Source organism: Syngnathus scovelli, chromosome 4 (assembly GCF_024217435.2).
Source record: "Syngnathus scovelli strain Florida chromosome 4, RoL_Ssco_1.2, whole genome shotgun sequence".
Classification (NCBI taxonomy): Eukaryota; Metazoa; Chordata; class Actinopteri; order Syngnathiformes; family Syngnathidae; genus Syngnathus; species Syngnathus scovelli.
This window is the reverse complement of record NC_090850.1, coordinates 14035195-14060645: the sequence shown is the minus strand read 5'-3', so window position 1 is coordinate 14060645 and position 25451 is coordinate 14035195. Positions and strand designations below refer to the sequence as shown.

The window sequence follows — 25451 nt, the reverse complement described above, 5'->3', positions numbered from 1 at the left end:
TTAGTTAGCAACTTGCTTACTGGAAGTTGTGAGCTTTGTCTTTTGTAATTAGAGCACAACACAGGAAGTGCCATGTTCGCCATTTACGGTACATTTTGCTAAGTGAACAGCATTCTTCATAGACATCATTTGTATGTACATACTGATTTTTTTTTTTTAATACTGTGGCCTATGATCGGGTTCACGTCGAAATTCTTTCCTTCGCTTGTGCTTTCTTAGAAAGCCACATACGCACTGGCTGACTAAGTGGGGAGCCCCAATAACAATGTTCTTCAGTGAGGTTCTTTGTGTTTATATTTGAAAAGAAAAATATTATATACGTATGATTTAAGAAGAGTGCTACACTGAATGTTGTTAAACAAGGCATACAAACTCATTCATTCCACTCATTGTTGAGCGGTTCATCATAAGAGGAAGCGAAGGCATTATAGATGTCCTTTGTCAGGCATCTTTTGCAGCAACATTTGTTTACAATCTATACATATATGTGTGTCAAAGCAATCATGACGTCGGCCCCTCTTCATGCGTGCGCATAGTGCTCGACCACAAACGGGATAAACAGTGAGCGGCGGGGATAATGTAAGATCATAAAAGTGGTTTTTGCTGCGGGTAGTCATGTGGCAAGCTGAATCGGGCAGGCCATGTGATGGCTGCGGGGCTGAATACTTGAACAGGATATTTCGGTATGGCTCTTGTAAGGTCGTCAATACGTCAATAGCTCGTAGTGTCGGGACCTGAGCGTGAAAGCATTTTCTAAAGAGCATTTAAGCACATTTGCTGAGAATTAGCTGACTTGTGTAATAACTGATAAGGCCTATTGACCACGCGGCCTAGTTTACTGTTGTCGGATCAATGCTGTTGCGCTCAGTGTCGCGCTACTTTTAAACAAAGTTTACAGGCAAGGGGGATGTTCAAGGGGCACTGGAGGGAAATAAAGGTGATTGATGGTCTTTTTATTATCTGTTTTCACTATCTTTTCCTTTGTGTGTTACTTACAAACAGCATTATTGGATATCCATTGTTTAGACTTCGACGCAACCTAAATGGTCAGATGTATCGAGCGGAGGCTTTTAAGATGGTTACAAGGGATTTCTGCCTTTGACTTGAAATAAAGTAAAAGGGGTTGCATCCCTGAGAGTTTTAAATATTCATGATTTGTTCCCCTATATATATAAAAAAAATAGGCTGGAGAGTGTGTAGTTAGCAGCGGGGGGCACAATGTATTTTGGTCTTACCCAGGCAGGATGCTTCACAATGAAATAAAATTAAGTTGACCCACACCCATAAAAAAAAATACTCTATATATTTACAAATGGATTTTTGTCTTTCAATATATTTCCAATTGAGGTAGAGAAGCAAAAGCAGACGGCAGATTGTGTCCTCTTTGTTTGCAAGCCTCGTAACCGCGTGTCAGCAAATGCCATTGTTGCGAGCACCTATAGAAACAAAACGCTGCCGTCCCTTTAAGTGCCGCCACCAATTCTGATGGCTTGGTGATTTACATTTCCCATCTTCCCTCCCCCTTCAGGAGAGCTGAGTGAGGATGTGGAGGCTGCTAGTGAGACCACCACAGACCAGGAGGACCAAACCAAAGACAGAGAAAGTGGGGGGGAGAAGGAGCTCACCAAAGGGCCAGGTAAGGCCAATATTTCCAAAACACACACACTTGAGGTAGCGCAGTGAGCAGGGAAAAATTGGGGGGCCCTGCACCTGAATAGTGCTGCACATAAGGCCTTTTGTCTAACTGAAGCATATGTCCAACAACATAGTGAGAGCAGTTGCAATCACAGCTCGTTCTTTCGGGGCAGACCGCAAGTGTGCCCTTGGTGCTAGTTGTAACACGTGTGTGTTTAGCACCGCCCCCTTCATGCAAACTCACACACACAAGATCACACACTTTGCTTGTACAGTATCCCATCAGGGTTATGTCAGAAAACAGACAAAATGTTGATTGTTTACCAACGTAAAACCAAATGTTTTTTTATTCAACAGAAGGATAATTAATCAGTTCATGGAAATATTTACTGTTGAGAGGCGGGATTTGTGAGAATTTGGACATTTTTGGATGATTTGTCGATTGTCAAAATAATTATTTTAATAAGTTTTTACAATTTTTAATAATCAGACATGCAAACTTTTTTTAGATGTTTTTTTGCACAAATTCCCAACCTGCCCTCATTTCTTTCCTCTAGCACATCTGATTTTAAATAATAATAATAAATGTAAAATAATAATATTTATGAATTAAGGGACACGTTCACTAATGGGTTTTTTTTCTGAAACGTCATAGGTATAAATCCTAACATATGATCCATATTGTGCAATCATTTATAGATCAAACTTGAAAATAAAGCAAAAATTAAACATATCAAAAACCTATGATCCTCAAGAAAAAATTGAGACGAATAATTTTAGGATGACATTGTGTTGTTGTTAGTGGTAACAATTTGTGACACAAATACAAATTTTCACTGGGCTCCAACTATCCAACAAGTCAAGTCAGCCACCACACGCAGCCAAGAACAGCTTCAAAATAAAAACATATCTTGATGTTTGCATATTACTGCATTTGAGAAAATATTATTTCGATATTGGCCATCTCACTATCGTGGCATTGTTACTATTACTGCTCGCTTGACTTCACGACGGTGCTCACCAAACAGGCACCCGAGGCAGAAAAGATCTTCAAGATGTTTTTTTCAAATCAAGATACTTGAATTACTTAAGAATTCGTTTCACCCCGTACATTTGACTTCAAAGTTCAGCACATTCGTTTTTGCCAATGTCATAAAATCAATCTTACTGTGATATGCATGCAGGTGCCGCATTCAAGACAAGAGAGACATTAAACACATGAATGTGCCTGGTTAGATTCTTCTCACTTGTCAATTTTTTTTTGTGTGTCTGCAGGATGTTTTGATTTACACTCGTTAGGTTAAGAGCTGGAAAATAATCAAGACCTTTTTGCATAGCTATTTTTTTTGTATATCAAGAGTCTTAAGATAACTAAAAGAAAGGGGAAAAAAAACTTCATCAGCGTTTGAAGCCCCTCATCTTTGATATTCAAACTTTCTATTTTAAATGAGGCTGAGTTGTTTGTGCTCTTTGAAAGGGTGACACTTTTCTTTGATGGAAGATATAATGATATGCATGCCTGACTGAATATGGCTAAAAGTATGTTTTAGCACATCAAAATAAAGCACTACAAAAAGCACTAAAATGAGCCGGCCGATTAATAATTCACCCGTACCTGGTGTGCGCAGGAAGACGACTCCTCGCATTAGGACTCTTCCTTTTTTGAAAGGCGTGCAATTTGATACAAGCGCACTGGCTTCCTTTCCTCCCCTCTGTCAGTCGCTAATCACCAAATAAGTGTGTTTCTGTGTTTTCACAAAGGAAATATGTGCTTGCATATGAAAAATTTACAGCTTTCCAGCAGCTTATTAGAAACGCTTAGTTAAAAATAGCATGTGCATTAGGGAACTGGGTCTGAGGTTGTGTTTGATGTCAGGAAAAAGTGGGTAGAGAGGTTGGGTGTCGTGTTGTCAGCAAAAAGGCAATGAAAGAGTCCCTATTTGTGCTTGAGACTTTTTGTGTATGACCATTGAACGCAATGGTCATCGAAAGCAAGTGCAGAAAAGCATATTTTGCGCAGGACAGAAAGGCAAGTCAGGTCCAGCGGTGGATGCGGTAAACGGAGAAGCGCTTTGTTTGGCCTGATGATGTTTACACAGGCGGCACACAGATGTTGCGCAGGTTACAATATGACCAATAAATGTCTTGCCAGGCTGTTAGTTATCTGAAAGGTGCTCAGGCACCCGACCGACTCTTTGATTTTTTTTTTTTCTTCTTCTCCTTTTAAGTTTACCCTTACTACAACTACTGGGGTGTTCCTTCTCATCATTGTCATGTAGCTGCCGGTGCAGGGCACAATTGTTACTTTATAAATGACAGTCACTGTCACGCAAGGCGGCATTAGCCAACACAGAAGAAAGACGCCAAGCCATTGTCAATCTCATTCTCCCTTTCTTGTTCTCCGACTCCTCGCTGTTCATTAAAATCATTTAAAAGTATGTACATCAGAGTGGCTGTAAAATGCATATGTGTCATTTTAGTATGAAAGACGCCTTCATTATTTAGATGTGTTTATCGCAAAGATGATGCATTTATGCACTCGCAGGCATGCAAACACATGTACACGTTGCCTACTGCAAACTTAGTAGACATCTGGCAGGTTTCTGTGATCATCACAGTAGTAGAGTAGCTGCACTCGCTGGTCACTTTATTAGGTATGTCTGCACTGTACCTAATGAGGTGTTGTCATAGCTTTATAAAAAAAAAATATGCCTTGATATTGTTTGTTTATTTTTGTGGTTGTTTGCAGACGTTCAACTGCTTGCTTGAAAGGTGTTTGTACAGCCACAATGATATGCCTCTCTGACAGTGTCAGTCAAAAATAAGCTTCACATGTGGTCTGACCAGTTCTGATGACTTTTTTTACTTTTATTATCTTGATAACTGATCAGTTGTTAAATAATTGATTAATTATTGCACTTCCAGTTTAGTTTTATTTTACACTTCAACTGAAAGTGGTACTTAACAGCTTGATGAAGTTTTAGTCTCCTTGCCAAACCTCTGTGTGTTGTGAAGTAAGTTACGTTTACTGCAGCACCCTCAAAATTATGTTTATAAATCAAAGCCCCTCCCAAAAAATGGCTGGCTCTTATCTCAAAACTTTTAAGTTGACTCACTCGTACCTCAAGTCACCATAAAACCGTTTACCGTGTTTTCGACAGTGATGTGAAGTAATGCTATGCTAGCTGCCACAGCAGTTTAATCAATGTATGTGGTTAGCAATTCAAAGGGGAATTTTTAATGCTGGCTATGAAATATGTATATGTGGAATGGCCATAAGCCTGCTCCCGTCACACCATCTCACTGAGCTGAGACAGCAGTCCGACACAAGACCCAGAATAGTCTCTTCACTAAAGTAGTTGTATACTTATTCAGTGGTTTAACATATGATGATGTAATGAGGATGACGGGCAGGATGATACCAGAACACCCCCTGCACACTTTTTTAACATACTACTTATAATATGTAAATGCAAATGGAAGGGTACATTTGTCACTGGATATTTTCCATTCCTTGTTCTTTGCATTGGATTTATGGGAGCCAGAGAAAAGAAAGAGGGGGGGATATGAATTATTGGATTTTGCCCACATGTGGAAGACTTAAAAAAACACTTGGACATTTTTACAAGACAAAAACAAATGACAGCACTAACTGAGAACATGGTCCTCACATGTGCGCAATCGCGGCAATGTCGATGATGTGCTCAGTGTAGCTTGCATCTGAAACATTTTGAATTTAAGTATGGCTTTCGGTGCCGATCCCACAGACCAAAATGTTAGTGTTTCTCTACCTAACTGTTTTTGGGCATATGTATGAACGTGGTAGTGTTTGTTACTGGTGCTTTAGAGTGCTACTCAGATAAAAAGAATAACTAACACTTTAGCACAACCATTTTCAGTCACAACTCGAACAGCGAGACAGTTTTAATGCATGCCTCTCCGACACCTGTTCCTGCGCCATGTGCTCTTTGCATGTCCAGGTGTGATTCTGAAAGAACACATAAGCTGCTAGATAGAGGCTGCATGTCGGCAGAATAATTAACATGGTAATTAGAATCCCCTAGACACGCCGTTGAGGCATTGCAGTCTGTGCTCATTCAGCACAAGACAAATATTAGGCTTTGTTTTGCAGCTGTTTACCTGCCGGCGGTTACTTACCATCGAAACAAGATGAGACATTTTTTGCAGGCCGGCTTTGCGATTGCTTTTGAAGTCAAAGTAGTAAGACAAATCAGGAGACAAAGTAATATAAAATGTTTACATATTCATAACACATCCTCTGGATGCTTGTCATCCTTCAAATTATAATTCCCTTTGTCTTTGAAGGTAATAGGCCGTAAATTGTCCTTGTTTGCGAGCCAAGCTCCTGAAAGCTCGGTGTTTACGAGTTGTAGTCTAATGGCACAGCTTCAGTTGTGTGTCCTGTAAAGGTGAACGCCACGTCATCCCGTTGTCCAGTCAGCCCGATGAATAACAATCCTGCTAATTAATAGCTCCTATGCATGTCATAAAATTCATTGTGCCTACTGCATGACCATGCTCTTAGTCACACACAAGTCACCCTTGCTTTTATCATTAAGTGTGTCATTTTGTTTGAAGAAAAGAACTCAGTTATATGTTACGGGAAATGGTTTCATTCATTGGTTTAAAAAAATCTGTTCTTGTTTTTCCAGTTTATATTTTTAGTTGATAATTACACAATTGAATGGCCTAGGCAAGAAGGTTGAAAAGAAAACTGTAGAAATACAGGGGAAAAGAAAAGGCAACATTCTGGCAGGGTTGTAATATTATGAAAAGAAAGGAAAGTCTGTGTCATTGTGGGGGTTGCCTCATCTCAGTATTACTTTGTTAAAAACCAAAAAGCTTTAGAGATCAGGTATCTTCAGTTATTGGATCAAGTTAAGGTCTCAGAGGTTCATACCTATGGCCAACTGCTGTAAAATGAAGATAAAGCAGGGACATCACCTGTGTACGTAGCTATTTTCAGTAGTATGGTAGCCCTTGTGTTCATATCACCATTATGAGCCATGGATTAGGCAATTTCAGAATGTAGCTTCTTTCTTTGTGTACATTAATTGCATGTACAGAATCATAAACATGTTGTTCTAAGGAAACAATTTGAGTCATTCACACCCTGATGACGATGGTATATCAGAATCAAGTAGAAAAAAATTAACTTTGCTTCTCTCAGGAGTTGGACAAGCAACTTTTCAAGTTATGGACAGCCACTCTATTTACCACCTGAGTCGTGTTGTCCCCAGAGGACAAAGTAGATTGATGGCAGCTGTGATTGCCTTGATGGATTTCAACGTCAGATGACCTGTTTCCGATCCTTCAGTCAGCGCACCTTTTGTCCGGCAGCCGTTCTTGTTTCTCTTGAAAGCACAACAGGGCTCCACACACGTTTGCAATGTGCTCCAAGGTCCACACTGTAGCCACGTGAGAGGTGAGACAAGGTGCCAACGTCCAATCCACTTATGGGACTTAACAGCACAAAAGCCTCTGGTTTATGGAAAAGGGGCATGAATTAATAATCATCTAATCGACTCCATTCTAGCTAAGACATTTATGCCTTCAAACAAGGTGCCACCTTGTCAATGTGTCAAAAGAGGTTTGCTAAGGATGGTGGTTCTGTGTCTAGTTACTCAACAGAAGATGCAGAAAGCGGACACACTCAGACGTGCACCCAACAACCTAGCTGTGCATCCTTAAAATGAACTCTAGTTTTAACATATCAAAAATGAAACATAATCGTTATTGATTTTTTCCCCCCTGCATATTCTTTTCACCTGTGCCATTTTCTTGCCACGTGTCACCAAGCTCAGTCTTCTTCCTGCTCCCTCTTGTCAACACTTGTAAAAGCTATAGTTGTGACCACCGGTTCATATTGTACTGTAGATATCCGTGCCTAACATGCGCGGAACACCACTCACCACCACAATGTCCAACTGTTTTCATCACGCTATCCTCTCCATTTTGACGGTCATTTATTTTCATCCACCCTTCGACAAGGTCACACGGGATACATACATAGTTGGATATTAGTCATGGTGCTGCTGATGGTGTTGGGCTGGAGGAATTCTAAAAGAAAAGCAACTGATCACATTTTACGGCGCCCAAACTGACCGTGACGAGAGACACTGCGTCCAAGTAAGCATCCCCAGGCTTGCGACTGACCGTGACCAGAGACACTGCGTCCAAGTAAGCTTCCCCAAGCTTGCGTCTCCCACTCAATGTCCCTGCAGGGTAGCTCTCCAGCTCCTCATTGTCAACAGTCACTTCTCACACTAATTGACATGGAATTGACATGGAATAAATCCTGCTTATTCTACTAATTGTGAGTCATGGAGGATGCATTTTCCTGCTTAACAAATTCTTGTGCCTATGTGTCCTGTATGCACGTCTATGTGCTTCTAGTGATGAGTTTAAATTTTCAACAGTTCGGAGTAAAGCAGTGTGAAAGACATGTTTATCGAGGGGAACGGGAACTTGGTTTTCACATGATTGAAATTCTGGATTTAATGAAGACGGCCAGTCAGACAACAGTGCCTGGGGTTGCTGTTACCCCACAAGCTTAGTAAGGCAGAGCGTACTAAAGTAGTGTTGATGGGGGATTTGGTGAGGACAGTGCCATGACTGAGCGGTTGGTTACTGTCAGGAATGGGAGTCTCTCCTTTTGTTTAACATTGCCATTGTTTATAGGTGGATGTGTTTAATGGGATTGGCTGTGACTGGACCCTAACAGGACCTTGGTGACTGATCCCAGTGTCTCTGGGAGATCGAGCAGGCGGCGGCGTCCAATGCTAGGTTCCCCACTGTGTAATCAGCTCAACTCCTCTTGATTGGAGGTGACATTTTAATGTCTGGAGCGAGAGCGTGGTCAGCCCCGCTTAACCTGACCCCCTGCCAAACCACCCCGCCCTAGCAGTGCTCTCAATTTACCCTTCTGGGACTGTACAAATCAGGCCAATTTTAACTCTTTATGGGCTTGTTAGTGGGTAGCAAGCCACCTCCTTATGTTCCACCGCGAATTTGTAGCTCTCATGCTGGCTCCGAGTGAATCGAGGTCCTGTGTAAGCTCCAGCTTAACTGAGCGTTTAAGTGTGATGATTCACTTTGTGCCACTTCCATTTTCTCTTTCTTTGTAATGACGAGGAGTTTTAAAGTGCTTTGCATCTGTTCATGTGGGAGACTTTGCTCTTCAAACATGGGATGAGACTTAAGTTGCTTTATCGTTTACTGTACACTTAAAAGAGAAGCAAGTTTGGTCTTTTTATTATTTTTCGTATGGGTAAGAATATCGCCAATGGTCCTATGGTTTTATGATACTATGGTTTTGGTTTTCAGTGTATGGCACACAATTCTGAATAGTAACATCATTAACACAACATGAGAGGCATACTGGCTAGTCCACTATAGGCCACTAATGTAAAAAGCCTGGGGTCGCCGTGACAACAAAAGAGACAATTTTGTTATTACAAGCTGGTAAACTGTTGCTTTACTAAAAATACACACGTAGGATTTCTCAGAACAAATCCGAGAGCTCGTATGGATGTGAACCGAAGGGGCCATGCTTATGTACTTTGTCTTGATTTGAAAGGCTCATGTGGGCAGAAACTATGAGGTGCTGTGAAACCTAAAGCTGCACCCTGTGGTAAACTAACATTTGTACATGAGGTTGTTTCTGGCTCTGCCATTAAAAGCAGCATGAAAGACGAATCACAAGTGTGTGATATACTGCCCATTTCCCATTAAATGTAGATATGGCACATTTACGAAAGACAGCCCTTTAGCGTTTTACCCTCACCCATATTGATTGGCCTGTCTCGTGCTGCCAAGCCTCGACTCATCTTGACGTCTCCTCTTTATCCCTCTGTGCATGTGTGTCTGCTCAGCAGTGTCCGGCCATTCAGAACAGCACCAGTCAGATTCCCCGATCCCGAGCAAAAGGCCCTCGTCACGGTCGGAGACCTCTGAGAGCCCGCTGTCCTCGAAGCGTCCCCGGGCAGCTGAAAAGCGAGCCGCGGAGCAGGTGAGCGCCACAAATCACAGAACTTGTTGAGGAGCAGCCATGCATGCGCTTCATAAAAGTCAGACTTTTTTTGGTCTCCAATTAGTAAGCCCTCTTTATCAGCTTAAAACTTTAACTCCAATTAGAAGAAGTAGAACTACTTTGGATGAATTTTGCATTCATCTTGCCCAGCCCTTTCATAATATTCGGGACTTTCTTTTCAACTTTCCTCAAAAAAATGTTCGCCTCTCTGATGCAGTCGCATTGCTAATTGTGTATAAGGTGGAAAATCAATAAGGTATTTGACAGATGAGAGCACTTTGAAGTGGGTGCCAAGAGTGAGTGGTTCTCACTATTACACACTTGTCTGTGATCAGAGGAATCTGGTTGCTTGAGGGAAGGCTTGCCTCACCCTACCCTCCTCATCTTCAGCTTCTCTTCTCTCACAAAGCCATTTCACCCTATTAACTCTGTGTGAACGCACCCCACCCCGTCTTAACCGCTTGTCTATCTACTTTGACTCAGATGTACCAGTGCCCTTACTGCAAGTTCACCAACACGGACCTGAACCGTCTCAGAATGCACGTGATGACGCAGCATTCTGTCCAGCCCATGTTACGCTGCCCGCTGTGCCAGGACATGCTCAACAACAAGATCCACCTGCAGTTTCACCTCACGCACCTGCACAGTGTCGCGCCCGACTGTGTTGACAAGCTCATCGCCACAGTAAGTCCATAACGTCGACAACAAGTTCTCTTTTATTCAGGGGTTTTAACAGCTTGTGTTATTTGTTATGCTTGTGCGTAGGTTATTCAAAGTGATTTATTGTCATCAACCTGCGTCAGGGGAAATCGATTACAATTGAGTACGGTGGATATAAAAAGTCTAAAAAGTTCACAATACAGACTTGTGGGTGCAGCGAGTCAGATAAATGCAGAACAGGGCAAGAAAACACACAAAACCGAACGTATGGCCATTAGACACACAAGAAGTAAAAATAAAGTCAATATACATTAGATTTGCTGTACTATATTGGAAAATGTCTGTTGGACTTTTTCTCCATTTATCCAGAAGAATATTTGTGATGTAAAACGTCACAAATGTCGGCTCACAATGTATGTTTTAGTAAAACCCAAAACGGTGTTCCATGTTATTTAATTCTTCGACACCAATCTCATTCAAGTGGGCAGGAAAAGGGCCTCACCTCAAAACTGTTCAAAACGCCCTGTAAAATGAAGGCTTAAGGCTCAGTAGGAACTACAACCCCAACCCCAGAATGATTGATTAATTAATTAATCGGGCAGCCTGCTCCTATAAACAAACAGACAGAGGGGGAGATACTGAAGCCTGTAGTTAGATTTATATCAACTGCAGTGTATTGGTGCATTGTTCTCTACTGAAAGTGGTCTCCTTGCTTCCAATAATGCTCATCAAAGGGGGAATAAAATTTTATTTGCCCCCTTTTCTTGTAAATCACTGAGCAAATCTTTGTTCTGTTCTATCTTGTACGGCTCAATAGCTGGCCGGACAATCACACAGTAAAACATTGCTCTATCTCCCGCCTGGCCACCCCCCCCCCCCTATCTCGAAAGTAAATGGCGAGCACATTAGTATGGTAGACTGCAATATTTATTTCTTTTATAGAGGTTGTAATGTACTGAACCACTACAGAGTAGCATGACAGAAGACCTGTAATAGGAGACACATTAAAGCCAACACATTTTTATATCTAGTGAATGCAGATGGAAAAGTACTTTATCCTTTACACTTATCCAAGGAGAGGAGCATAATTAATTTTGAAATAGGTAACTTATTTCTTGCCAGGCATGTATAATCATATGTTCTTACCTACCTTTTGTCTTTTCATCATTCCATTGTCTTCACATCCCACCCAATCTACTTCTATTCTCTCGACCCGAAGTCTTTCAGGCCTCTTTCTAGGTTTCTTTTACGGACACTTTTATTCTCCCATATGGGTGTTTTCAATGTTTGAGCACAGGATTTTAATTAAAGCCTCATGCTAGTTCATCATCATATAATTGGTACAAATGTTTAATTATGCTCCCCAGCTGTTTAGAACCCGGTACTGCTGTTCTCATACTCGTGTATATGTATTTCCTAATTAAACAAAACTGGTTTTTTTTTTTTGTAGGGGCATACAAGTTACAAACAGTTCTTTACAACACCCAGCCGTCCCTCTCACTTTGTGCTTCATTATCAGTCTGTGTATGGCTGCAGCAATGAAAATGAGCTTCATTAATTCTGGGTCTGGCTGGATGATAGCCATTTTGAACTATGTTTGCCAATTAGACAGGCCAATTTAAAAGTGACCTTGGGATACTTTGTTCTTTCCCTCTAATAGCCTAATAAAATAGTTGTGTCAGATCGTTCTGTTTTGTTTTTGTTTTGTGTCTCCAATCTGCCAGAAAAGAGTGACACAGAAATGAACAATTCCAATATGTTGATTTTTACTGATGTGTGAACAATCACACTAATCATGTGTTTTTAATTTGACTAAACTATAAGATTCACTCTGCTTGGATTAGATTTGGTATAGATGGTTTCAAACATTAAATGATAATAATAAACCTTTTTCCCCCTCCCTAGGTGACAGCAACCGATGTCCTACCAGCAAGCATGTTCATACCTGTTCCTGGTCCAGAAAGAGAGTCTCAGAATCCCTCTCATGCTGTTGCCAATGCTGAAGATACAACAAAACAAGCTGGTTAGTGTCTGAGTTTTTTTCTTTTTCTCAAACAAAAGACACTCTTGTTTTTAAGGGACATTCAAATGACATTTTATAAATGATTGTAAATCCATTTAGACTATACAAAATTGTGTACAATAAATTGGCGTTAGACATTTCTCAACACTCTGCTTTCTCCGCAGATGGTTTAGATGCTGATCTGGAAAAGGGAGTTTCACTTCTGACAGAAACAGTTGAGGTTCGCAAGTCACCTCAAGAAGATCAACAAACAGAGAAGGATGATGCAACTGGATTCCTGTGTTGGAAGAAAGGCTGTAATCAAGTGTTCAAATCATCCAACTCTCTGCAGATGCATTTCAATGAAGTTCACAACAAAAGGCCTCAGCTACCGGTTTCTGATCGCCATGTCTACAAGTATCGTTGTAACCAGTGTAGCTTGGCCTTCAAGACTGTGGAGAAGCTACAACTCCATTCCCAGTATCATGTGATCCGAGCAGCGACCATGTGCTGTCTCTGCCAGCGGAGCTTCAGGACGCTACAAGCCTTGAAGAAACATTTGGAAACCAGCCACCTGGAGCTTAGTGAAGCTGATATCCAGCAGCTGTACGGGGGCTTACTGATGAACGGTGACATTATGGTCATGGGTGACCCAGCCCTTGGTGACGAACATGGAGGTCTGGGAGAAGATGACAAAGAAGGGGATGAGAGTGACCAAGAGGAAAAGCAAAGTCCTACAGGCAGTGAATCTGGCTCACTGCTGGAAGATTCTGGATCTGAACCAAAACGTGCTTTGCCATTCAGAAAAGGCCCCAACTTCACGATGGAGAAATTCTTAGATCCATCTCGTCCATTCAAGTGCACTGTCTGTAAAGAGTCCTTCACACAGAAGAATATCCTTTTGGTGCACTATAACTCTGTCTCCCACCTGCACAAGGTGAAGAGAGCGCTTCAGGAGTCTACCACTGGTCAGCCGGAGCCGACGAGCAGCCCTGACAACAAGCCCTTCAAGTGTGGCACTTGTAATGTGGCATATAGCCAGAGTTCCACTTTGGAGATCCACATGCGCTCCGTCCTACACCAAACAAAAGCGAGGGCGGCTAAACTTGAAGCCGCGGGAGGGATCACTAGCTCTACAAGTGCTACTGGAGGGACCATCAGCACTTCAACGGCAAGTCCAGGCCCAGCAAGCAACTCAACAACAAACTCTACCAACCATGGCACTTCTGGGTCTCAAACAGCTCAGAATATTCTTGGAGGAAACCACACCTCCCAGAGTCATAGCCACGAGACTAGCAGCTCAGTTAGCAGCCAGTCCTCACCATCAGAAAACAATGAAGTAAAAAAGGCTAAATATGGAGATATGCTGTCTTCACGGGGACAACAACAACAACAACAACAACAACAACAACAACAGCAACTTCAACAACAACAACAGCAACAACAACAGCAATTAGCTCATGCTCAAGCCCAAGCTCAGCTTCAGCAAGAGCTCCAGCAGCAGGCTGCTCTTCTGCAATCACAGCTCTTCAACCCAGCACTTCTGCAGCACTTCCCCATGACCACTGATGCACTTCTCCCTTTACAGCAGCAGCAGTTGCTGTTTCCTTTCTACATCCCTGGAGCAGAATTTCAGCTAAACCCAGAGATTAACATCAGTAATTCAGCACTTGGTCTAACAGGAGCAACCACCGCCTCGCTGCTAGAAGATCTAAAGAACTCAGCTCAACAGAGCTGCTTGCAGCAGCAACTGATGCATCACCACCTTCAGCAGCAAGTGCAACAGCATCAACAGCAGCAGCAGCAGCTGCAGCAGCAGCAGCAGCAACAGCAGCAGCAGCAGGCACCGCCTCACTCACAGGCACAGGGACAGATGGCATTGCTGCAACAGAGTGCTTCGCTCCACCAGCAGATTGAAAAAAAGCAGAAGCCTCCCTCTTCACAAAGTGAGAAAGACATTCAGAGAGACAGAGATGCGACTGAAAAGAACGAGGAGGTCAACAAAGATTCAATGGAAAAACTAAAGGAAAAGAAGGACATTCAACACATTTCAACTAGTATTAACCATGACTCTGGCTTACTTCCGCCAAGGATTGCTTCAGATGCTCGTGGAAATGCAACCAAAGCCCTGCTGGAAAATTTTGGGTTTGAGTTAGTTATTCAGTATAATGAAAATAAACAAAAAGCCCAGAAAAGGGGAACTGGGCCGACAGGATCAAGTGGACCAGGTGGGATCACAAGAGTGGTGGATCCCATTGAGGGATTGGAGAAACTGGAATGTGAAGCCTGTGGCAAGCTGTTTTCAAACATACTGATTCTAAAGAGCCACCAGGAGCATATCCACCAGGCTTTTTTCCCATTTCGATCCCTTGAGAGATTCGCTAAGGAATACAGAGAGAATTACGATAAACTATATCCACTGAGACCTCCTACACCAGAGGCTGCTCCAGCTCCTCCACCTCCTCCCCCACCCCCTCCACCCCAAAGAGCTCCTACACCAAATATTCCTGTGTCTGCAGCTGCGCTCACACCTCCAACTGTACCTACTCCACAGCCTCCAGTTCCAATGCCGCAAATTCCCATGCCAATGGATTTGCCGATCTTTTCACCACTAATGATGCAGTCCATGTCACTCCAGTCTTTGCCCAACCAGTTAACTCCTCAGCTGTCCTCTGTTGAACCCAGTCTGGCCTCAGACTTGGCCCAGCTTTACCAACAACAGCTCACCCCGGCCATGCTGCAGCAGCAACAGAATAAGAGGCCACGGACACGCATTACAGATGACCAGCTTCGGGTTCTGCGACAATACTTTGATATAAACAATTCGCCTAATGAAGATCAAATTAAAGAGATGGCAGATAAATCAGGACTGCAGCAAAAAGTCATAAAGCACTGGTTCAGAAACACGCTTTTCAAAGAGAGACAACGCAATAAAGACTCGCCATACAACTTCAATAACCCACCAACCACAACACTTGATGATACCAAAATTGATTCTAAACCGCCTTCACCTGAACCACAGAAGCAAGACTTCTATGGAAGTAAGAGATCTTCTAGAACTCGGTTTACAGACTACCAGCTGAGAATTTTACAAGATTTCTTTGATGCCAATGCTTATCCAAAGGACGATGAGTTTGAACAGCTTTCCAACCTTTTGAGCCTCCCCACTCGTGTCATTGTTGTTTGGTTCCAAAATGCTCGCCAGAAGGCTAGAAAGAATTATGAAAACCAGACTGATGGTGGGAAAGATGGGGAGAGACGAGAACTCTCAAATGACCGGTATATTCGCACCTCAAATCTGAACTACCAGTGCAAAAAATGCAACTTGGTCTTCCAGAGAATATTTGATCTCATAAAACATCAAAAGAAGTTGTGCTACAAAGATGAAGATGAGGATGGACAGTATGACAGCCAAAATGAAGATTCAGTTGATCTTTCTAATGATTGTTATACTCCATCTGGTTCCTCTTGCCACACCCCAATGCCTTCTTCTTCAAGTCTCTGCCCACTTCCACCTACACCTTCGGCATTCTCACATCTCCCCACAGCTGATAAGGAGGAGGCGTCACCAGCAACCACCTCAAACCTCCATGAGGAGAAATCAAAAGATGTACCTGACATTTCAACCGATTCCCCAAATAAGACCTCTATTAAGCAAGAAAATGTACCCCAACCTCAATCAGATTCACAAAAGCATAGACATCAGAGAGAAGAGAATGTCCAACCTATTTCAAAGCCCAACAAACATTCCTCTTCTTCCTTCACTCAACAGCAACTGCAGTGTGGTCCGTCAGCTTCTCAGACAAGCCAGCCCCCCTCCCAAAGCTCTCACTTGAGCCACAATCCCCACATGAGTTCGGCTCCACAACAAATGGCACAGCAGCTCATCCCATACCAGTGTGATCAGTGCAAGATTGGCTTCCCCTCCTTTGAGCATTGGCAGGAGCACCAGCAATTACACTTCCTCTCTGTGCAGAATCAGTTCATCCACCCACAATTCATTGACCGCTCAATGGACATGCCTTTCATGCTATTTGACCCGAGCAATCCTCTCCTGGCAGGCCAGTTACTCTCTGGGACAATGCCCCAGATCCCCAGCAGCTCTGCCACTTCTCCATCCACCCCCACATCCACAATGAACTCCCTGAAGAGGAAGTTGGAGGAAAAAGCTGGCACAAGCCCAGGAGAGAACGACAGCACAAACAGTGAAGAGCCACATCGAGACAAGCGGCTTAGAACCACCATCACGCCTGAGCAGCTCGAGATTCTTTATCAGAAGTACCTATTGGACTCTAATCCGACGCGTAAGATGCTTGACCACATTGCACATGAGGTGGGGCTGAAAAAGAGAGTAGTGCAAGTCTGGTTTCAGAATACTAGAGCACGGGAGAGAAAAGGCCAGTTCAGAGCCGTGGGGCCAGCTCAAGCTCATCGGAGGTGCCCCTTCTGTAGAGCTCTTTTCAAAGCAAAAACTGCCCTTGAGGCACACATTCGCTCTCGTCACTGGCACGAAGCCAAACGTGCTGGTTATAATTTAACCCTCTCTGGTATGTTACCTGACCACGAAGGGATCCAATTAAAGTTGGATGCCTTGGAGACATCAGCCTATTCACAAATGTCATCTTCAAATATGGATGGACAAAGCTCTTCCATGTCTCCTGTGAATCGAGGAATGGATTCGTCTCCCAGGGCTCTTCTAAGTCCTTCGTCGATTAAAGTTGAAGGAATGGAAGATTTTGATGGTTCGGCCATGTCTGCTGTGAACCTTAGCTTTGATCAAAACAAACTGGATAATGACGACTGTTCCTCTGTTAACACGGCCATCACAGATACAACTACGGGTGATGAGGCTAATGCTGACAATGACAGTGCTGATGCAAAACACAGCCAGAGTAGTAGTGACTACCTGCCTAAGCCTGGGGGCACTGTCCCCATCCTTGAAAACGATGACCAGATGTCCTCAGGGCTCGTAAGCCCTGCTACAAGCTATTATGCTAAGGACTGTGAAAATGAACATATAATTGACCACAGTGAGACATCCAGTCTGGCGGATCCTTGTTCGCCAAGTCCCGGAGCTTCAGGCACCAGGAGCATCGACAGCGGTGATCGTCCTGGTCAAAAGCGCTTCCGAACCCAAATGACAAACCTCCAGCTCAAAGTGTTGAAGTCCTGTTTTAATGATTACAGGACTCCCACCATGTTGGAATGTGAGGTACTTGGCAATGATATTGGACTTCCAAAGAGAGTGGTTCAGGTATGGTTTCAAAATGCCCGTGCCAAGGAAAAAAAGGCAAAGCTCAACATGGCCAAGCACTTTGGAATAAATCAAACATCCTATGAGGGGCCGAAAACTGAATGCACTTTGTGTGGTGTCAAGTACAGTGCCCGCCTCTCTGTTCGTGATCACATATTCTCCCAGCAGCATATCTCCAAGGTTAAGGATACCATTGGCAGTCAGATTGATAAAGAAAAAGAATACTTTGACCCAGCCACTGTCCGTCAACTCATGGCTCAGCAAGAGATGGACCGTATTAAGAAGGCCAATGAAGTTTTAGGATTGGCGCAGCAGCAGGCCATGCAGCAACAAGGAATGTTTGATAACCCTGCAATGCAGGCGCTGAATCTCCAGTCAGCCTATTCCAATCTACAAGGCATTCCACCTGTCCTTTTGCCAGGGGTTGGAAGCCCCTCTCTTTCCAGCTTTAATTCGTCTAACTCAGGTATGTTGCTGTTTTTTCTGTTTTCTTTTGATTTTTTTTTTGACCTGCTATGACGACAATTCAAATTTTCAATATAATAGTAATCACAGTTTAAAACATACACAAACTGTGATTGAAGTACCGCTAACGTTATTCTTTTATAAGAAAATGTACTGTACAAGAATACATTATCAAATACAACAAATTTGTAGCACCAAGTCACAGAAGCAGAGCAATCATAGTCCACAAATTGAATCTTGCTCCCTTTAGTGTATTCCCACGACTGTATATTCCTTTCAAACAAAGCTTGTATACAAACCCTGGAAGGAAAATATTTACTTGGCAATTGGATTTTGGATAACACATAAGAGCAAAGTTACATGTGCTTATGAGTTGATATTGGTAAAAAAAAAAAAAAAGTTATTTCTTTAAGGGGATACTCCTACCTGAACTCAGTTAACTGTTGTTCTGTTTTTTGCACTACCAATCTGCAGCTTTAACTCCTCCTAAACCTTCAAACCTGCTAAACATGCCTGGTGCCAGTGTTCCCTCGCCAAGCTTGCCAACATCTGGATTGCCCAACAAGCCTCCCTCATCATCATCTCTGTCCACATCGAGCCCAGCGCAGACAAATACATCCACGTCCCACTCGAGCCCCACCGCTACATCCAACTCCATTTCCTCAAGCACCCCGTCCGTCTCCCGTGCCGAACACTCCAAAGAGCGTGAAGTTGAGAGGTTGAGAGAAAAGGAGAAGCCCAAGGAAAAGCCGGAGAAGCCCTCAACCCCGTCATCAACTGGAAGTACCCCTGCTCCTTCTACTTCTGCTGCCAGCGCCAAGAAGGAAAAGCCAGACCCAGCTGTTCCCGCCACCTCTATGCCTACACCCGGCATGGAATATGTGGTAGATCCTGCCCAGCTACAAGCCCTGCAGGCTGCCTTGGCTTCAGACCCTACAGCTCTTCTCACAAACCAGTTCCTTCCCTACTTCATGCCTGGCTTTTCTCCATACTACACCCCGCAGATCCCCGGCGCTCTCCAAGGTGGTTACCTGCAACCAATGTATGGTATGGAAAGTCTCTTCCCCTACAACCCTGCATTGTCACAAGCACTGATGGGCCTGTCTCCGGGATCCCTGCTGCAGCATTACCAGCAATATCAGCAGAGCTTGCAGGAAGCACTACAACAGCAGCAGAGGCAGCTTCAGCAGATCCAGCAACCCAAGGCGAGCCAAACTCAAGCTCCCCCTAAATCCTCGGGGGATCGGAAAGAAGCGGCCAGAGATCAGGTGAAAACAGAGGAGCAAAAGGGCAACCACCACAGCGCATCTCCCAACACATCTTCCACCTCCTCCACTCATAATAACGCATCCGCTGAACAGAATGAGTTGGATGGCAAAGCTGTGGACCCTCATCTAGACCAGTTCATCGTCCCCAAGGCGCAGTATAAACTGGCATGCCGGAAGTGTCAAGCAGTTTTCACCAAGGAAGAAGCGGCTATCAGCCACCTTAAGTCCAACTGTTTTTTCGGTCAATCTGTGGCAAACCTGCAAGAGATGTTGCTGCGGGTCCCCAGTGGCGTAGGTGCAGTGGTTGGAAGTCTCTACGACTGCCTGGCTTGTGACACTACGTTGGATGGGGAAAAAGCGCTCGGTCAACATCTGGAATCAGCTTTGCACAAACACAGAACAATCAAGCGATCAGCCAGAAATGCCAAAGAGCACGCTACTAGTTTATTACCTCACTCTTCAGCCTGCTTCCCCACTCCTAACACCACATCTACCTCGCAGTCTGCCACTCATCCCATCAGCAGTCCCACTCCCCCACCAACGACATCAGCTACCATGCCATCATCTGCCGGGTCCACCCCCCTTAGCTCCTCCTCCTCCTCCTCCACCACCACTACACAGCTCAACGCCACAGCCGCCAGCAAATCCTGGCCCCAGGCCCCTTTCTCCAGAGCTTTAGTCGGCAAGCCCAATGCCAGTCCCTCCTATGCTTCCTCCCTGTTTCCTCCAGTGTCCTCACCCTCAACGGTTACCTCAAGTTCATTGAGCACCTCAGGAGTTCAGACCTCGATACCAACAGACGTCTTTACTGACGAGTCTGACTCTGACAGCAGTCAGAAGTCGGCAGACAGACTGGGCAGGACGGCGGACGAGCCGCAGCAACCTGGCTTTGTCAAAGACAGTACTTGTAGTAGTAATCTCGCTAGTGTAGGAACAGACTCCATCAGATTGTAAAAGAGCTTTCGTTGATGGACAATGTTTAAAAAAAAAGACAAAAATGAAAAAAAAAACACAAATGGAAAAAATCAGAAAAAGCAGCAATGTTAAATACGTTAAAGGTATACAAACCAATTTCAGAAAAAAAAAGATGTAAAGACTTACTGCAATTCCAAAGCTTGTAACCAAAAACTTAATGTTAGTGGATTGTTTTCCCATATCAACATGCTGGTTTCCATTTTGTTCAACTGAAACACACGCATATTAATAATATATGAGAAGAGAAAAGAGTGATGAGGAGGAATGCTGACAAATGGCCCAAGAAACCCTTTGAAAAATTCTGAGTAGAGAAGATACCCTTTTGTTTAGTAATAATTTATATTTAATAGCACACTCACAAAAAGCCAGTATGTACTGTATGGGAGAATAGTCCGGTCCATGTTCTTGCTATTTAAGCATTCAGATACCAATGGCTTGCAAAAGTAAAATAATAATGTAATGTCTATTTTATTCTCAGGTCAATGGCTCGCAAATGTTTTGTTCTGTTACACAAACCCATGTTTGACATGCTTGTTTTTCTTCATATCTTGATTAACCACAACATTTTAATTGGAGTGGAAATTAATAAGGCATTTTTATGGGCATTAAAATGGCAGATAATTGGCTGAGTTTTACTGTTGAACAAAAGAATAGATGGGAGAAGAATTGTTATCCATTCATACAAAGAGACCATTGCTGATGTAAAAATGGGCCATGAATAATTGAGTTTTTAAAGGAAACAAAAAAAAAAACCCATCCCTCTGTATTTATAAAGGTTCCAGATATTGTGGTGTTATGTAGATTGCTGGATTGGAAGTGAATTGAAGCAGTTTGGTAGCCTGACATTTTTTTCGTGTACATTTAGCTTTTGTATTGTCCAACTTTAAGACACTTCATTTGATGTTGTCTTGATCATTCCGATAGATTAGATAATGGGCAATGGGTAATTTATCCAAATGATATTTCTGTCTCATTCACAACCTTCTAGGGAGATATTCATCCAAATTCCTCTCCTGACAAGGAAGGAACCGCTTTAAGCGTTATTTAAAACGTATGGGTCAGTTGGTACTGCATCCATCAACTGGATGAAAACAAGTTGTGAGTGAAATAATGAAATTCTAATTTTATTTAATTTTTTTTGGTTACCTTCGTGCACTTATTACTGTCTGACTCCCATTTCTCACTCTATGTGTTCTTCTCCCCGCACTTATTTCCCTTGGCTGTCCTGTATTTGTAGATGCGATGCAGGTCCTCTGTGTGGCTACACTTTTAATTTTGTTGTCATTCATGCAAATGAAAAAAAGAATACTAATAATAATTCTCATGCTTTAAGACAAAAAGAAAATCCAAAGACTGAACACTTTTCACCATTGGTGCATAAAGATGAGAAAAGAGGCTTCTTTATACTTGATAATTTGTTGCTGTTTTTAAAGGAAAGAAAACAAAGTTTTAAAAGATAAAGGAGTACGCATCAGAGTTACCGTTTTTGCTTCCTTGCGAGCAAACGGGTGGCTTTTTTACGTAGATACCAAAAACCAAAAAGGGCCCTCGTCCTTGCATTGTGGAGTAGCACCGTTACAGAGCCATTGCAGTTTGTAAGATAGTTATGAATCTTTGTTTGACTTTTGACACATTCAAATGTCAATTTTTTTTTTTTAAAGATCATGTATTAGGTCTGGTCTTCGAGGACATACATTTTGCTGCTAATGTAAAATTTTTAAAGGAAAAAAAAAACCTAGATGCATGCTCATTTTGCTTTTGGCGAAGCTTTAACAAAAACAAACAATAAACCAATTTCTTGCCTCTCTGCAACACCTTTTTTGTTTCTTGTTGCAAAAACGGAACTTTGAAGACTGTGAATATGTATGTTCCAAAGGACATTTTGCTGATTTTTCTTTTGGACAGACCAATGTTTTGAAGCCAATGATCTATGACGTTTGTGAAGAACGGTGCATTCCAAATACCACAATGTTATTTTCTTTGTTTAAACGCAAGGACTGATCTTTTGTCATTTGAATTCTTTTAAGTGTCAATCTATTTTCACTCCACTGTTGTGTACATTTTTACTGAAAGATCCATCTGTGCAGACATGGAACACTCACTCCATCCAGTCGAGATTGTTGCTTACTTGTTAGGCAAGTAATGGTGGTTACCAAAAAGTGTATATAATACATCTGGTACTGATGTGTCTCCTAGGTTTTAATCATATTTTTGCCAGTCAACATAAAACTAGTTTCAAAAAAGGCGAGTGATAGCTTTTTACCTGCGGTGTGATTGCCCTCCACCCCCCGCCCTACTCCCTCGCAGGGAAATCCAGCAATGACTTGTCCCGTGTGTAAGCAGGGTGCCACTTTTACGCATCGATTACAGGTCTTGAGGGGCATCTTCATTCCAAAGCATTCTTTCTGGTCGCTAGGAGGTTTTTTTGGAGATGTCCCTTGGTTCAAACGGCTAGGAGGCTTTCATGTCCCAAAGAAGTCACCCACTTGATCGTATCGCAATGGAAACGGATGTGCATAGGTACCCCCACGCTTTCACTGATAACAAACAAAAATGTATATTTTTTCAACCAAAACCAAGACTTATTTAAATTTGTGGACAACCTCTTTTTGACCAATATTGTACAGCCAATTTATATAGATATATGTATACGCCCCAATGATCTTAATGCCTTTTGGTGTTGATACCATAGCATGTTGTTAAGAGCAATGATTGACTCTCCAAGCTTGCCACTTCTCGAAAATTCTGTCTCCCTGAAATTGTGTACTTTTTCATTTCATAAATTAAGTTATATTGTTTTTTTTTTCCCTTAAATATATTTTAATTTCCCTATAATGTCAAACATGTATTTCAGTTTTCTTATAAGTATTTGTATGTTTTTGTGGTCTGTGTATATAATTTTTCAATCATAAATTAACACTAGATTGGAATTAAGTTCTTAAAATTAGGAAACAAATCCAAAAATATGTCCCAGTCACTTTATTTAGTTTTTTTTTGTTTGTTTTAATATATAAAATTGTTTTAAAGCTATTTCAAATATATCTTTTTCCAAAGTTCAAGGGTAATCATTTTGGCTCTTGTATAGAGGAAAGTTCAATCCCTCCATCAGATGCACCCAGCATGGCCTGTATGTGAATTAGAAAGCGTGTGCGTATGTGTTTCATAAGAGCCAATTAATTTCCCCCTTTTTTTTTGGTGTTAGACATCAAAACAAAGCAAGCCGCAATTCAGAGTAATTGAGAAAATCTAATGATCAAAGTGACTGTGGTAGCTTTTACTCCGATTGATCACATGAATGTGGCAAAAGCTTTATGCAGTCAACAAAAGAACATTTGTACACCCCCGCCCCCCGAAAAAAAGTGTATATTTTATCGAAATGTGTTTGTGGGTATCTGCCTCCACAATACTTACATTGGGATATTTGATGGACATTCAAAAAGCAACAAGGTTATGCCGAAGAGGTCATCTTTGCCCACTGTGAAAAGGCGCGTGTACCAGTATACAGATACAAATATATTTAAATCAAGACATCACTTTTTGTTTGTTTCTGAGATGAAGAAGGACTGAAAAGAAACAAAAAAAAAAAGACTCTGGGAATCTTTGGAGCTCTTATCAGGAGGACACGAGGGGCCGTGGCCACACCGAAACTGGGCATGGGAGCCGAGGGCAGGCTCCGAAACAGCTTTAAATACCACCTCCTTATCTGATTAGTGACGACGAGAATGGACTCTGGAACCGATGGATGTTGTGTGATAGACAGACAGAGAGAGAGAACAGAATCTTGACTGCAGCTGCTCTTTCCTCTTTTCTTTCTCCCCATCTGCCTCCGCTTCTGACCCTTTGATGGATGTTTCCCCAAATTTCAGGAAAGGACGGACAGAGACGCTGGCCTCTTTCCCCTCCTCCACGTTGCTACCTGTCTCCCTTTCCCCTCCGCTTGTCTATGGTAGACAAGTAAAGCTCTCAAGTCACGCGGCAGCTCGCCCCTCTCTCTGTTGGTTATGTGGTCAAAGAAGAAAAAAGAGAAATTAACAGCAGAGGGTGGGGTTGGGTTCTCCAAACTGTCATTTCTTGGAAAAAGAGGCAGTTGTACACTTAAAGAAAAGCGTATTAACCAAAATCAACAACCAAACTAACAACCAAACAACCATTTGCTCCAACGTCAAAGATGAACTGTTACTTGGGGCGATCTGTTCCTTTTGTGACTTCTGGTGCCACAATTGTATCTTTTGGTTTCTTTTTTTTTTTTTTTAAACTTTTAGACTTTTTTTTGTTTCCTTAAATGACTCCTCGTTCGAGCCTCATAAGCATGGCTCTGGGGCTCCAGGCAGCCCGGCTGAGGGTAGAAAAAAAAAACAGCCTTGCAATGTACAAAAAAGAGCAAGTTAAACCAAAAATGTTGTTCTTGATGTCTTTTCTATACTGTAGTCTTGTTAGCTTTTTTGTTACTGTAATTATATGATGAAGATTTCCAGACTGTACCAAATGACATGGAAACTGACATACATACAAACCACATGGAACTTCAGACTTTTAAAGAAACTTTTGTCACAAAACCTTGTTGTCCTAGTTAAGTTGATTGTAGATGTTAATTGAATATACTCCTTTGAAAATATTTCATCAAGTATGTTTCTTGCTCATTGTGATACATTAAAATAAGTATGAGCATAGACTCTTGGGCTTTGGACTCATTCTTCTCTTTTCTGATGGACTGTATGAATAAAGTGATTCACACCTCATACCTGAGTCTGTAAAATATTACTTGCAATATAAAAAGAAAATATACATTCCATTCTCCATTCAAATACATTTCAGGTATTTTTTCCTATAGGTCAGGGGTGTCAAACTCATTTTAATCGCGGGCCGCATTGTTTATATATTTTTTGTCTTACAGCCTACCGAAATTCATATTGTGCAGGCCGAATGAGGTGTCCAATATTTTGACAACTCAATTTGATTAATTTTACTGCATGAAGATGAGGTGTAATTATTTGATTTTAAGCTTCAAACATTGACGCAGAGTAGTTAAATGGAACTTCGGTTAGTCAACTAATTGGTCCAACCTTAGTGGCAAGTAGTATCCAATGACCTAAATATTGAATTACTGGTATTATGAGTAATTTTATTTCTGATTCATTG

At 42.2% G+C, this 25451-nt stretch overlaps 1 protein-coding gene across 6 annotated transcripts in view; it reads left to right on the top strand.

Annotated features, from left to right (window-relative positions):
* Positions 1 to 25051, top strand: part of zfhx3b (zinc finger homeobox 3b) — a 260384-nt gene extending 235333 nt beyond the window's left edge. For 5 of the 6 annotated variants that reach the window (XM_049718658.2, XM_049718656.2, XM_049718659.2 and 2 more), the window contains 6 exons: positions 1529 to 1636; positions 9531 to 9667; positions 10172 to 10372; positions 12254 to 12371; positions 12536 to 18070; positions 18544 to 25051. In XM_049718658.2, coding sequence (XP_049574615.1) covers positions 1529 to 1636; positions 9531 to 9667; positions 10172 to 10372; positions 12254 to 12371; positions 12536 to 18070; positions 18544 to 20291 — 7847 coding nt within the window. In that variant the 3' untranslated portion in view covers positions 20292 to 25051. The remainder of the gene's footprint in view (positions 1 to 1528; positions 1637 to 9530; positions 9668 to 10171; positions 10373 to 12253; positions 12372 to 12535; positions 18071 to 18543) is intronic. The other variant, XM_049718660.2, reaches the window with a different exon arrangement.
* The last annotated feature ends 400 nt before the right edge of the window (positions 25052 to 25451 follow it).